The sequence below is a fragment of the Vanacampus margaritifer genome, chromosome 9 (genome assembly GCF_051991255.1).
Source record: "Vanacampus margaritifer isolate UIUO_Vmar chromosome 9, RoL_Vmar_1.0, whole genome shotgun sequence".
NCBI lineage: Eukaryota > Metazoa > Chordata > Actinopteri > Syngnathiformes > Syngnathidae > Vanacampus > Vanacampus margaritifer.
This window is the reverse complement of record NC_135440.1, coordinates 14,398,373-14,409,981: the sequence shown is the minus strand read 5'-3', so window position 1 is coordinate 14,409,981 and position 11,609 is coordinate 14,398,373. Positions and strand designations below refer to the sequence as shown.

The following is an 11,609-nucleotide window of genomic DNA, read 5'->3' as shown; positions in this document are numbered from 1 at the left end:
AAGAGACAGTTGTGCAGTATTTGAAAGTATGAATATACGGTATAACACTATAGGTCAGGGGTGTCAAACTGATATTAGCTGAGGGGCCACATGGAGGAAAATATATTACCAAGTGGGCCAGACCGGTAAAATCCTGGTATATAACTTAAAAACAATTGGCGTTAGTTAAACACACATCTTTGCAGGCCAGTTCTAAATTGCGAGGCTCAACTGTAACTATATTGTTCCAATTCCCAGAAAATAGCACAAATGCAAATGAGAAGCGGCAACACTTTGCCCGTATAAGTTCCCGGCGTATTATACCTACCTGTTTTGCATTTATATTGTTCACCGAATACATTGTGTAGCGCAGTTAACAAAGTTATAGGATGTTAATCCATGTTACTTGTGTTTGTGTTACCAGTAGCTGAATGTGTGTGACATTCAGCACGTTTATGTTTGATTTATGTTGGTCTATGTTTTTATTAGATTTTTTCCCCCCAACAAACCATAACTTTAGGTTGTGGGTAAAATAATGACATCCAGGTGAATTCCGTGTAGAAGTTGCATTGCTCATCTGAGGATTGCTTGTCTAATTACGAATTTATGTTTTGATTTTGGCCGTCAGATTAATTGGTCCGACATTACTCTTTTTTTTTTACTTTGCAAGAGCATCTCACGGGCCGGATTAAACCCCTTAGTGGGCCTGATCCGGCCCGTGGGCCGTATGTTTGACAGGGCTGCAATTGGTACCAATCGAGTAAGATGTAATACAAAAGCTGTAACAAAAATCAACCTTTAATAATGCTGATTCTAGAGTGGGTTGTAGTTTGCATGTACTGAGCAATGTTTGATACTTTGCCATCTTATCTATTGTGACCTTTGTACATGAGCGATGACAGGATTGACTGATTGATCGTTTTCTTTGATCATGCAGTACAAAAAAAATAAACACAAATGTCTAATATAAATTGTATCCCACTATCAAAACATCATGTACTGCTGGTCCAAAAGAAGTAGGAATAAGTAAAATGTGTATTACCACAGTATCTATCAGCACAGAGTCTTACTGACATTAACCAGGTGTCCTTGTTGGCCTTTTAACTCGACTAACTGTGGCACGTCCCCTGCTGCGACGGGCCCAGCGTACCCTGCCATTTCTGCCCAAATACATCGGGCACGTTATCATTTCCCTGTCATCAAATGACTGGCTAGCTGCTGTGGGAAGCTAATGACAGGAAGAGAGGGGCAAATGAAGAGACGCTACTGGGAAGACGACTTCTTCATTTCCTGTGTGTGATACAAAAGCACAGAGTCAATCTTACACCCTGCACAATTCTGTCTGCTGATACAAGAGATGTAGGGCGGAATTAGCAGGAGCGCAGACATCAGTGTTTGAAAAAGCTCATTTTCACATCATATGTACTAGAATTTGCATGTGTAAGAAACTGAAAACTGTTACAGCACATGAAGCACATTTATTCATTATTTCTTCACATTATACCCTTAATTTTGCACATATGTGTTTTCAATTAGCTTAAAAGGGGTATGGTTGGGAGCTTCTGAGTTATTTTTGGTTCATCAAGACAGAGAACAGACAGATAAAAGATGTGTAATCTGATGCGTTGCTGTCTCATTGAAAGCTATCAATGGCTTTGAATAGGTTTCTTCTGCAGGCCCGGCTGAATGAATTACACTAGTCTGTTAGTATTCTACCGAAGCCGTACAAAAGGTCAATGTCAAATGCACCTCATTTAAAAGTCAATAGCAACCATGCACATCATCTCCTGGGAATTCAGGCCGGGAACTCTCCAGACGGCATTGTGTATCATTCAGTTAGTAGAGGGCAACCAGCGAGCTTTTTTAAAATCTTGACCTTCCAATAAAATATGCTCCCTTTCCAAAATTACATGGCCTAAAATGGAGACATAAGCTCCCAACAAATCATGGACAGATTGAACCATCTCAAGCGAGAGGTCCAACAGTGTCTGGACAATATCAGCTGCTTTAAACATGACGCTTGTGATCTTGGTTTACATTTTTTTCAATCTCTATGAAAAAATTACAAATAAAATACATGCCGAAGGATCAGTGCTGACATAAACAAATATCAAACAGATAAAAAATAGAAATGTACTAAAAGCTTTAAATGTATTAAAAAAATGGACATGACAAAAAATACATTGTTTTGCAAAACTTTGCATAATAACACTATTGCCAGAAATAATACTATTTGCATTCCTTTAGGCATCACACTGACAGCAGCAGGGCCACACCAGCTAAAATCCACTTAGCAGGAGGCTGTCTGTTTCGGAGGTAAAGCGTCCAAACATATGTAGATCCGCGATGTTTAGTGCGGTACACCGGACACTCGTAAGTGTTTTTGAGTTCCTGCTCTTCCGCCGGTACGGCTCGTACATATAGCACCGGCATGGGAGGGGTCAGATCTCTCAAAACTGCCTCTGCGATGACTCCCGACTGTGTGTCCCAACGTGCTCCTGAAGCGACATGGAGCATGCTATGTGTTGAGTCCAACTGCTGATTGCAACAGTTTTGAATGTTGTAATTCGGCATGGATAATATTGTGTATTGATTCTACCTTCTATGAAGAGGCCATGGATATAGGCCCCCTCCCGTGGTGGATGCCCAAAATCGTCTTTTGTCTTCTTTGTCACATCAGCAGTTAACGTCATCTTATCCAGGGGCCACTGATTCTTACGGGCAATGCTCTGCAGAATGGCTGTCAAAAGTCAGGTGTCAATTAACACAATTTTTGAAGAGCCCTTTATCTACTGCTACTACTTTATAATCTGCCTCGTTGTCTTTGAGAGCTCACCAGTGAGGAAAGACTGCGGGTTGAACATGCCCGAGAGCCAAACAACCGCAGGTAGAACAAAGTCCTGTGTCCAGCCGTCTAAGTCACGACAGCTACACTTAATATCACTGAACCTAAAACACAAATCAAGTTACAATGTGACATGCACCGAGTTAAACTTCCATTTGTTTCTTTCAATTATTTAACCAGTCCACTGTTTAAAGCAATACTAAGGAATTTTTAGTTTACGTTGATTATGGCCGCACCGTATGGACAAAAGCGGTATGGTTATGTCTGAAGGAAAACCACATTTCCCATGCGGACGAGCGCATTGTGACGTTTTTTTAGCTCACGCCAGCGAGTCAGCCGGTCCAGTGTTGAGCCTTGACTGTCTTTTTATCAGAGTAGCTTCCTTTTTTCTTTTTTGTCTCCTCAACAAAACTTTTCAGTTGTTTTGCAGCTTCTGCCAGAAAAGCAGTAATTGTGCGTTGACATTCAAGTGACATATGCCATAAAGCATTCAGTACATTTGTAGTTTTTTGTGTGGCAGTGTTCCTACTATCCTCCTAAAAGTTGCTTAGTGCCAGTAAAAATTATAGACGCCCTCACGCCATGGCAAAGGTACTAGTTTTAAGTCAATGTTTCACCAGAAGAGTTATGAAAATATTTTATTAAGGTTGGAAAGTTATTTAGTGCTACTTTAAAAGTTAGCAGTGACAAATGACAACATATGGAGAATGTTGTTCTGTTTACCAATGTGTAAGTGTTTTGGTGGAGGCGTAAGCCAATCTGGCCCAGGAATCAGGTACATCATCATTGAACAAGGCCAACTGCAGAGTCTCCATACTGGAAGAGATGGTGAGCTCTCCCTGTAAGCACATCCAATCCTAATGAATAATGCAGCACAAACAGTCATTCTCATGACCAAACCGAAACCTTCAACACACTACCTTCAAGCCAAGATCTAGTTCATCAAGGGATTTCCTCATTTCCCCCAGTAAGAGATTCATGCGTTCACACTCCTGCAAACAGACTGAAACGTACGGGCTTCGCTCTGTTGCTTTAACCAACAACTCTGCCATGTTATACTGCTCAGGAAGTTTGTCGAGAAGGTCTTCAATCATAGATTTAACCTGACAAAAACATGGGCCTATGGTGAGCATTTTTGGTGATTCATACAAGTGAGCAAGTTCTATAAAAGGTGACAGGGGGTGGCCACACCTTCTCCTCCATGCTCAATACTGCCCCCTCTCCTCTGGAGGAATCCTGCGGCTGCAGCTCCAACAGAGTCTTTAAGAGGTTGTCCGAGGTGAGAGTGAGGCACTCGAGCTCTGCATTTGAATGCAGGCCGTACAAACAGGGGCTCTCTGGTGGAAGATGCTCATCAATATAAGCGTGGTACCCGCTGTGGTCCATGAATGGAGGGGCCATAAAGCCAGGACACAGATAGAGCTCCCCTTCAAACTGGCAAGTAAAAAGCAGATTAACAAAATACAATTACTTGTGCACAGAAGTTCGTAGGACAGCAAGACATAAACACAATATTGGTCTTTTTTTCTTTCTTTTTTGCGGATGTTATGAAGCCCTTTGTGAGAGTTAAGACAATAAAATTACAGTTAAGCTTTGCATTCCAAGAGGGTACCTTTTCTTTAAGAGTTAACACATACTAGCTGAAAAAGCAACATCTTTCACAAGTGTAATATAATGTGGATGTAAATGCAGAATAAATGACAGACTCACCATTTTGGGATGCATCAACTCTTTCAGATAGGCCTTACACAGCCTTCTGTCCCAGTTATTAGTAATGTGTCCGCCATACATGATCTCCCCGAAGAGATAGCACAGATCCTCCCATGGCACCTGCATGAACTTAAGCCACAAAAAAGACTTATACATATGAGTTATTCTTTGATTCGTCAAGGAAGAACAAGATGATCTGCCCATAATAACTGCACGAAAATACAAGAAAATGCTTCTTGAAACAGACTGATCTGACGTGTGACAAGTTTTCTCCTTAGCAGGCGATGATGAGAACCTGTGAGAGGTTAAAGAGGGAGAAGATAACCTGCGATTCATAACAAATTACAAAAGCTGGAGGTTCACAATCATTTGTACCTGTATTGTTTTGCAAATTGCTTCCTTCGTCAGCTCTAATTGCAGTGATCACTTATGTAGCGTTGCGAACTGTCACATCGGCTGCATGTAATTACATTTAGGACGACGCTTCATTGCTCTCCTAATGAATTCTCTGTATACGCACATACAGGTTACTGTTTGGTTAACATAATGAAGGACATTTGTTTTTTGGAGGGCAGAACACCTTGGAGACGTGATTGGTTCTGACTGGGGTAATAGAAGCTCTAAGAGGAACACATTAGCAGCGGCGAATACTGCAGAGAATGGATTTTTTGTCGTCTTGAAATAAAGCTAAATTATAGGTTGCATGTGTATAGCAAGCATAAATGCGAAATAATGGGATCAACAGCATCCATCATAAGAGTGAAAACATTTCACTAATTAATTTGAATTACTGACTCTTTTTTTTTTAACTACAAGATTTTGGTAATTACTAGAACTAATGATAAATATCCAGCAAATTGTGAAAAATATTCAAAACAATGATGAAACATGAATGAAATTACCTTAGTGTTGGACTCTAAGTAGTTGAACAAAACATTAGCTGAGATGGTGAGGTCTCCGGTGCTAAAGGGATACTTGTGGTTCCACCCTTGAGGGCCAAACCTCCGGCGCTCCGTGACACAAGCGTGAAAGAAACAGAGGGAGAACAACATAGAGTTGAATTCCTTTTCTCGTGAGCACATGTCCAGAGTGTCCTAAAAAAAAACATGCACATATGAAAAACTCACACTGTCGCAACCAAACTGATTTTCAGCACAAAAAATAATGCATTTCTTCAAACTAAACATACTTGACTGAAGTTGTTGAGGGCTGCATGTAGACTGGGATTCATACCAGTGGGCGGCTCGTTGGTGATTTTGATTGCATTCTCGAGAATGCCTCTGGGGATTACGTGGTGCTCAGGGCAGGGTGCTGGCTCCCCAGTGATGAACACTCTGTAGCTGGGGTGACAATCCACCGCCTCCGTCTCCAGTAGAGCTTCGAGAGTAGGGAGCCAACGCGCTACCAGGTGAACATTCTAAGGAGCCAAATTACACATGAAATAATAAAGCATTATGTTTGTGAAGAGATCATTCTAAAAATGTCTTCCTTCATCCCTTAGGGACTGGCTTGGCTGCCAGCTTCTACTATCAAAGGAGGCTATTACAGGGCTGATCTAGCCAATTATGCTTTTTATTGAACCAAATTGAGTCTATTCCCCACTCCGGGGGAGATAATATCATTAGTTGCAAGGGCTAAAAGAACAGCTTGGCACAACTACAATAGCCAGTTAGTGAATAGGAAATCTTCTTACCTGCAGAATGACCCAATGTCCAAGTTGAGAAGAATTTCTGAGCACCCTTTCAGCTACGTCTTCCTGTCCCTGTCCCAGTGAAACATTGTGCAAATTGCCCAACTCGATTGACAATCCCAGCATTAATCCTACACAAACAATATTATTTAGAATATATCCACAGAGCAAGAAATTGCGGATTTTGGACCTGGTGTGTTATACCTAGTTTCTCCACATCTTTGAGTGGGTTGACACCAGGTGAGAGGATGAAAAATACAGGTGTTGAGGGGCCGCTACTTTCATACAATTTGTCAAATTCCAACCTTGCAGTTTCAACATATTTTGCTCCCATGCAGTCCCCCACAAAATTCCTGCCACGAAAGTAAAAATTATTGTCATACACTGATTACAACCATTGAGCACACATGGTCTTGTATTCACCTTAGCGTGTACATCACCCTATCGGGGCGCAGAGCTCTCAGGATGATAAGCTTCTGAATGCAACTCTTATTTTTCCAGTCCTGTGGAAGTCTTTCCTTTTCAGGACAACTTGATTCAACGATCTTCCTCCAGCGCTTATGTGAACTTTCAATGTCTCGGTCCAGTCCGTTAAACTCCTCCATTGAGGAAATGGTCTAAAGTCACATGATACATTGTCAACTCTCTTGACATAATGAAGTAGGATTCATATTGAACATTGACAGCTTTAATGATATCTCTTTCACATCTGATGACAACAGTGATTCTTAAACTGGTGTTAGGTGAGTCAGTCTCAGGAGTTCAGCGGAGGCCAAAACACACCTGACTCAGCCATCGTTGGCAGCAGGTGATCACGCTACATTGCTTAGCCTATCTGTACTGCAGGGAACTTGGTGCGCTCAGTACTCGAGTTATGACTGTTGTGATGGTATGTCGTGTGATTTCTTTATTACTGTAATCTTTTAATACTAACTATGTGAAACAAAAAAAAAGAAAGTTGTTGAAAAATACAGTATGTGTAATATGAATTCACATGTATAACAGAACGTTCCACAGGGCTCAATTCTGGGGCCTCTGCTGTTTTCATTGTATCTGGTGCCCCTGGGTTCCATCTTAAAAAAACAGCGGTTGTGCTCTATAAATATACAGTAGAGTTGAGTTGAGTGATAAGCTGCATGGAGATAGGGAGTGGGGTAGATGCCACGGACTTCCGATTTCCCTGTTACACACATCAGCGCCGATTACGGCCCACCTCTGCCCCTCCCAACCGCGCACACCCGCCGATGGGCGTAAGCGCGCTGGATGTCTCAGCTCTCTGAAATGCTTTGGACAGCTGAGACAGACGCACTAAACACTCGCACCCATCGACGGGAACGCGCAACCGAGGGGCACAGGTGGAAGCGCTAGTACTGGACCGCGGCCCACATGTCGAAAACTGGAAACGGAAACAAAGCTGATGTGTGGCATATACCCCATACAAGAACACAACGTTTTCTGAATTCAAGGTGAAGAGAGACAGATTTGATGAAAAGGCTACTCTCCCCGTTGATTTTGTTCAGCAGTAAACTCTACACTTACGTCTTGAATTTGAACAAAAAACACATTTTATTTTCTTTAAAGAAGGGTTCGGTGAATGTGCACAAGAAACTGGTGGGGCTCAGTCCCTCCAACAAGGTTAAGAACCACTGGATTACATTGTCCATATGAAGTACCTTAATGGCTCCCCAGGCCTGTGGTGACAGGAAGGACACAGCGCTAACTTTGCTAGCTTCCACCGGGAAACGCAGAAGAAAGTCGAACTCCTGTGCATCAATCAGGTTCTGCTTGAGCTGAATCTGGAAGGAAGAGTATTTCATAATGATGTATTTCTGTCTTATCAACCAATTTCAAAGCAAATCAAAGTTTCAAAACAACTCCTTAGCAAAAGGACACCACTGCCATGTCCGGTTGAATACTTTAGAGTGTAAAATAGTGACGTGAAGGACAGCCTTCACAACTACACAGTTTCTTTGATGGGAAAAAGTAATAATTCCATTATGCCACCAGAACCAACCCCCTTGTCAGAACCGACTGTCTGAACAGCAGCTGGTGAGCGAGGGATGAGAGGTAATCAATAGCAGCGTATAGTCCTGCTGACTGCTTTTAATTGAAGTTAATGTGAGGGCAGAAATATCTTTTGATTGATCAGGGTGACAGGACGCTCCACCTCCAAGGCGGCCCAAAGTCCCTCACCTGGAAGGCAGCGTGTGACAAGAAGGTTAACTTGTCTCTCTCAAACAGGCCCAGGCTGGTGTACAGGAATACAGAATAGGTGATGGCCTCGGTGAGTGCAGCCACTCTGTTGCTCACATCCTCCTCACATTCCACACGCTCCATTGCTTTGCTAAATACTGAGATAAAGCTCTGCAAAACAGCAAATAGAACAGCATGTTTAAAAAAAGACCTTTAAATGGAAGGTGTGCACATTTAATACTGTAAAAGTCATAATCTGACCCCAAATTGAAAAAATAATTAGACAAAATTGGGCATGCACAGAGAGGATTTTAGGGATAAAAGGCTATAATACCTTGAGAGAAAACTGGTACATGGGGTTTATCTTGTTGAGGTCATTGATGATGAAGAAGAGGAGTGATGCTCTCTCAGCAGCAGGGCGGTATATTTCCCGAGCCTCGTTGATCTTTGTCTCATTCTCTCGGGCCTCCACCACCTGTGTGTTCCAAATGCACAGAATGAGCTATGAGGCTCTCAGTCATGCTCCAAAAGCTGTTCATTACACATATTCCAAACTGCATAGCGTTTACTGCAAGTTCAATAAGAGATGAGTCACAGGTTGCGTTAAGACATTGCGAAAAACTTAAATAAGTGCAACACTGAAATGTGATGTGTCGTACTTTGTCTTGAATCTGGGAAGCTGTGGTCTTGGTGATTTCAAGTTGCTCCACCAGAGATATATCCCCCAGGAAATTACCACAGGCTGTAGAGAGGCGACTCAGCAGGTCATCCTCCAAACTTTTAAGCTCAATCTTAAAGTGGTTCTGCTGCCTGGTCAGCTCCATCTTTGACAGAGTGCACAAACCAGTTATTCCTTTCTGATATCCTGGAATTAACTCTCATATGTAAATTGACTAAATGACTACGGGCTTTGACCTTCAGATCTTCAAGGTCAGGCCTTTCCCGGGATACTACTTGTCCCAGCAGCTGCTCCTCCAGACCAGCCGGAGTCACAGTGAAGTTGATGAGGGTTGTTTGAGCCTGGAGCTCAGGAGGAAAATGGGGATTGGCCAGCTTGGTGTGCAGAATAAGACGGAAGTTACTATTGTATTCACACTCCTTGCCACAAATCTGAATGTACCTGGATGATGAAAGAAAACTGTTAGCCAGAAGTCCAACTTGGATAGTGAATATACTAACACTTAACTATACCACTTTAGGGATAGTGTAAAAATAAATAAAAAATGACTTGAGTTGGGATTACCAAAATCCTTATGTTAAAAAAAAGAGACATTATTTTATGGTCTGAATAATTTGTGCCAAATATGGTAGCAGCCAGATATCCACAGATTTACATATTTACAAATGTGGCTCAACTTTGCATCCATATGCTCACTTTTCAGCCACATACTAGATCAAACTAAATCAATAATTTCTCTCTGTTGGTAACAGTCAAGTAGTGCACAGCACTAAATTGTTTCATTGATTGTTTAAATAATTGATAAATCAATGTTCTATTCTACACAAGCACCGTAAAGTTTTTTGTTTTTTTTAGCAATCAACAATTGCCTCTTAAAGCCAGTGAAACTTGAATTATATTAAATCTTACACAATAATTATCTACAATAATGAAAAAAATACAGAAGTGCTTTTCAAGGCACCAGAACAGAGAAATTCATCAAATTTTGAATATGTTCAAAATGTCTCTGCCACAAGAAAACTCCACCAACTTCAACAACTAACGCCCTAGCTCCAACCTTCCCTTCATATCCCAAATCCTTGAAAAATCAGTTGCAGCCCAACTCCATTCCCACTTATCCTCCAATCATCTGTATGAACCGTTCCAGTCCGGTTTCCACCCTCTCCATAGCACCGAAACAGCCCTCATCAAAATCACAAATGACCTTCTCATGGCAGCTGATTCTGGACTTCTCACCATCCTCATTCTCCTTGACCAGAGTGCGGCCTTCATTGAACTGGTTTTCATCTTACCTCTCCTGCTGCACTCAGTTCATCCAACTCAAGTCCCTTAAATCTGTCCCCTCCCCTGTTACTTCAGGTGTGCCCCAGGGATCTGTCCTGGGGCCCCTCCTCTTGATCATCTACCTCCTCCTCATTGGCAATATTTTCCATAAATTTAACATTCAATTTCATTATTATGCTAATGATGTCAAAATTTCCTGCAATTGAACAGTAACAAAGCTGAATTCCTACTCATCGGCACCAAAACCAACCTCTCAAAAACAGCCAGTTTTTCAATCACTATTGACAACGGCTTAATTTCAGATTCGCATCCAATTCAAAATCCTCCTCTTTGCATTCAAGGCTTTCTGATCTTCTGCAAGTACCAACTCCCACCCACACTCTCAGATCATCTTCCTCCATTCACCTGTCTCTCCCCGCCGTTCGTGTTACCATCATGGGGAGCAGAGCATTCAACCGCTGTGCTCCCCGCCTCTGGAACTCACTACCACCTCAACTCAGAAACATAGACTCTTTTACGCAATTTAAATCACAACTCAAAACACATCTGTTTAAAACTGCATAGCCAACTTAAATGTCATTCTGCTCTTCTACCTCACTCCATTTTTATTTTTATTTTTTTTCCCCCTCTCTTTACTTACTGTACGGTGTCCTTAAGTGCTAAGAAAGGTACCTTTAAATATAATTCATTATTATTATTATTTTAAAATGATTTGAGAGCATAAAGAGTTTGAGAGAGTGTGGCATGTGTCTTTGCAACGTTTTTCAACACTGCCGAAAAGCAACATTCGCTACGTGCATGCACCCTAACAAGCATGCCCCACTCAGTGACATAGGCTTGTGTTTGTTTGTTTTTAATATCCAGGCAAGAAGCCTCTCAGACTTAAATAGAGAGAACGTTTCAGAGGTTGTGAGCTGCGCCACTGAAGGCTCAGTGCCCAATTGTCGGTGAAGTCGGTGTTTGGGATGGAGAGAAGGCTAGCACCAGATAGGTGCAGAGTCTGTGCAGGGATGTAATGATGTTGGAGGTACTGTAAGTGATGCATGGTGGGTCCAAGGTGTGGAGGGATTTGTACATCAAGGAGAAGTTTGAAGACTATCAGGAGCTTGATGCACGGGTGAAAGGGCATGAGGGTGATTTTTGAGCAGATGAGCACTCAGATGAAAGTGGGAGTGGAGTGTTGGCCGCAGAGTTTTGGATCATGTAGTATACCCAGGACTTTGTTCTAT

The 11,609-nt window shown here is 42.0% G+C and overlaps 1 protein-coding gene across 2 annotated transcripts in view; it reads right to left on the bottom strand.

Moving 5' to 3' along the window:
- Nucleotides 1-1,456: 1,456 nt before the first annotated feature.
- LOC144057824 (dynein axonemal heavy chain 11) overlaps nucleotides 1,457-11,609 on the bottom strand; it is a 38,677-nt gene continuing 28,524 nt past the window's right edge. For both annotated transcript variants that reach the window (XM_077575759.1, XM_077575758.1), the window contains 17 exons: nucleotides 9,333-9,537; nucleotides 9,077-9,241; nucleotides 8,752-8,892; nucleotides 8,418-8,588; nucleotides 7,898-8,020; nucleotides 6,648-6,841; nucleotides 6,429-6,577; nucleotides 6,228-6,355; nucleotides 5,724-5,951; nucleotides 5,437-5,628; nucleotides 4,535-4,663; nucleotides 4,016-4,258; nucleotides 3,745-3,927; nucleotides 3,548-3,663; nucleotides 2,816-2,928; nucleotides 2,579-2,719; nucleotides 1,457-2,477 (listed from right to left, as the gene is read on the bottom strand). In XM_077575759.1, coding sequence (XP_077431885.1) covers nucleotides 2,230-2,477; nucleotides 2,579-2,719; nucleotides 2,816-2,928; nucleotides 3,548-3,663; nucleotides 3,745-3,927; nucleotides 4,016-4,258; nucleotides 4,535-4,663; nucleotides 5,437-5,628; nucleotides 5,724-5,951; nucleotides 6,228-6,355; nucleotides 6,429-6,577; nucleotides 6,648-6,841; nucleotides 7,898-8,020; nucleotides 8,418-8,588; nucleotides 8,752-8,892; nucleotides 9,077-9,241; nucleotides 9,333-9,537 — 2,869 coding nt within the window. In that variant the 3' untranslated portion in view covers nucleotides 1,457-2,229. The remainder of the gene's footprint in view (nucleotides 2,478-2,578; nucleotides 2,720-2,815; nucleotides 2,929-3,547; nucleotides 3,664-3,744; nucleotides 3,928-4,015; nucleotides 4,259-4,534; nucleotides 4,664-5,436; nucleotides 5,629-5,723; nucleotides 5,952-6,227; nucleotides 6,356-6,428; nucleotides 6,578-6,647; nucleotides 6,842-7,897; nucleotides 8,021-8,417; nucleotides 8,589-8,751; nucleotides 8,893-9,076; nucleotides 9,242-9,332; nucleotides 9,538-11,609) is intronic.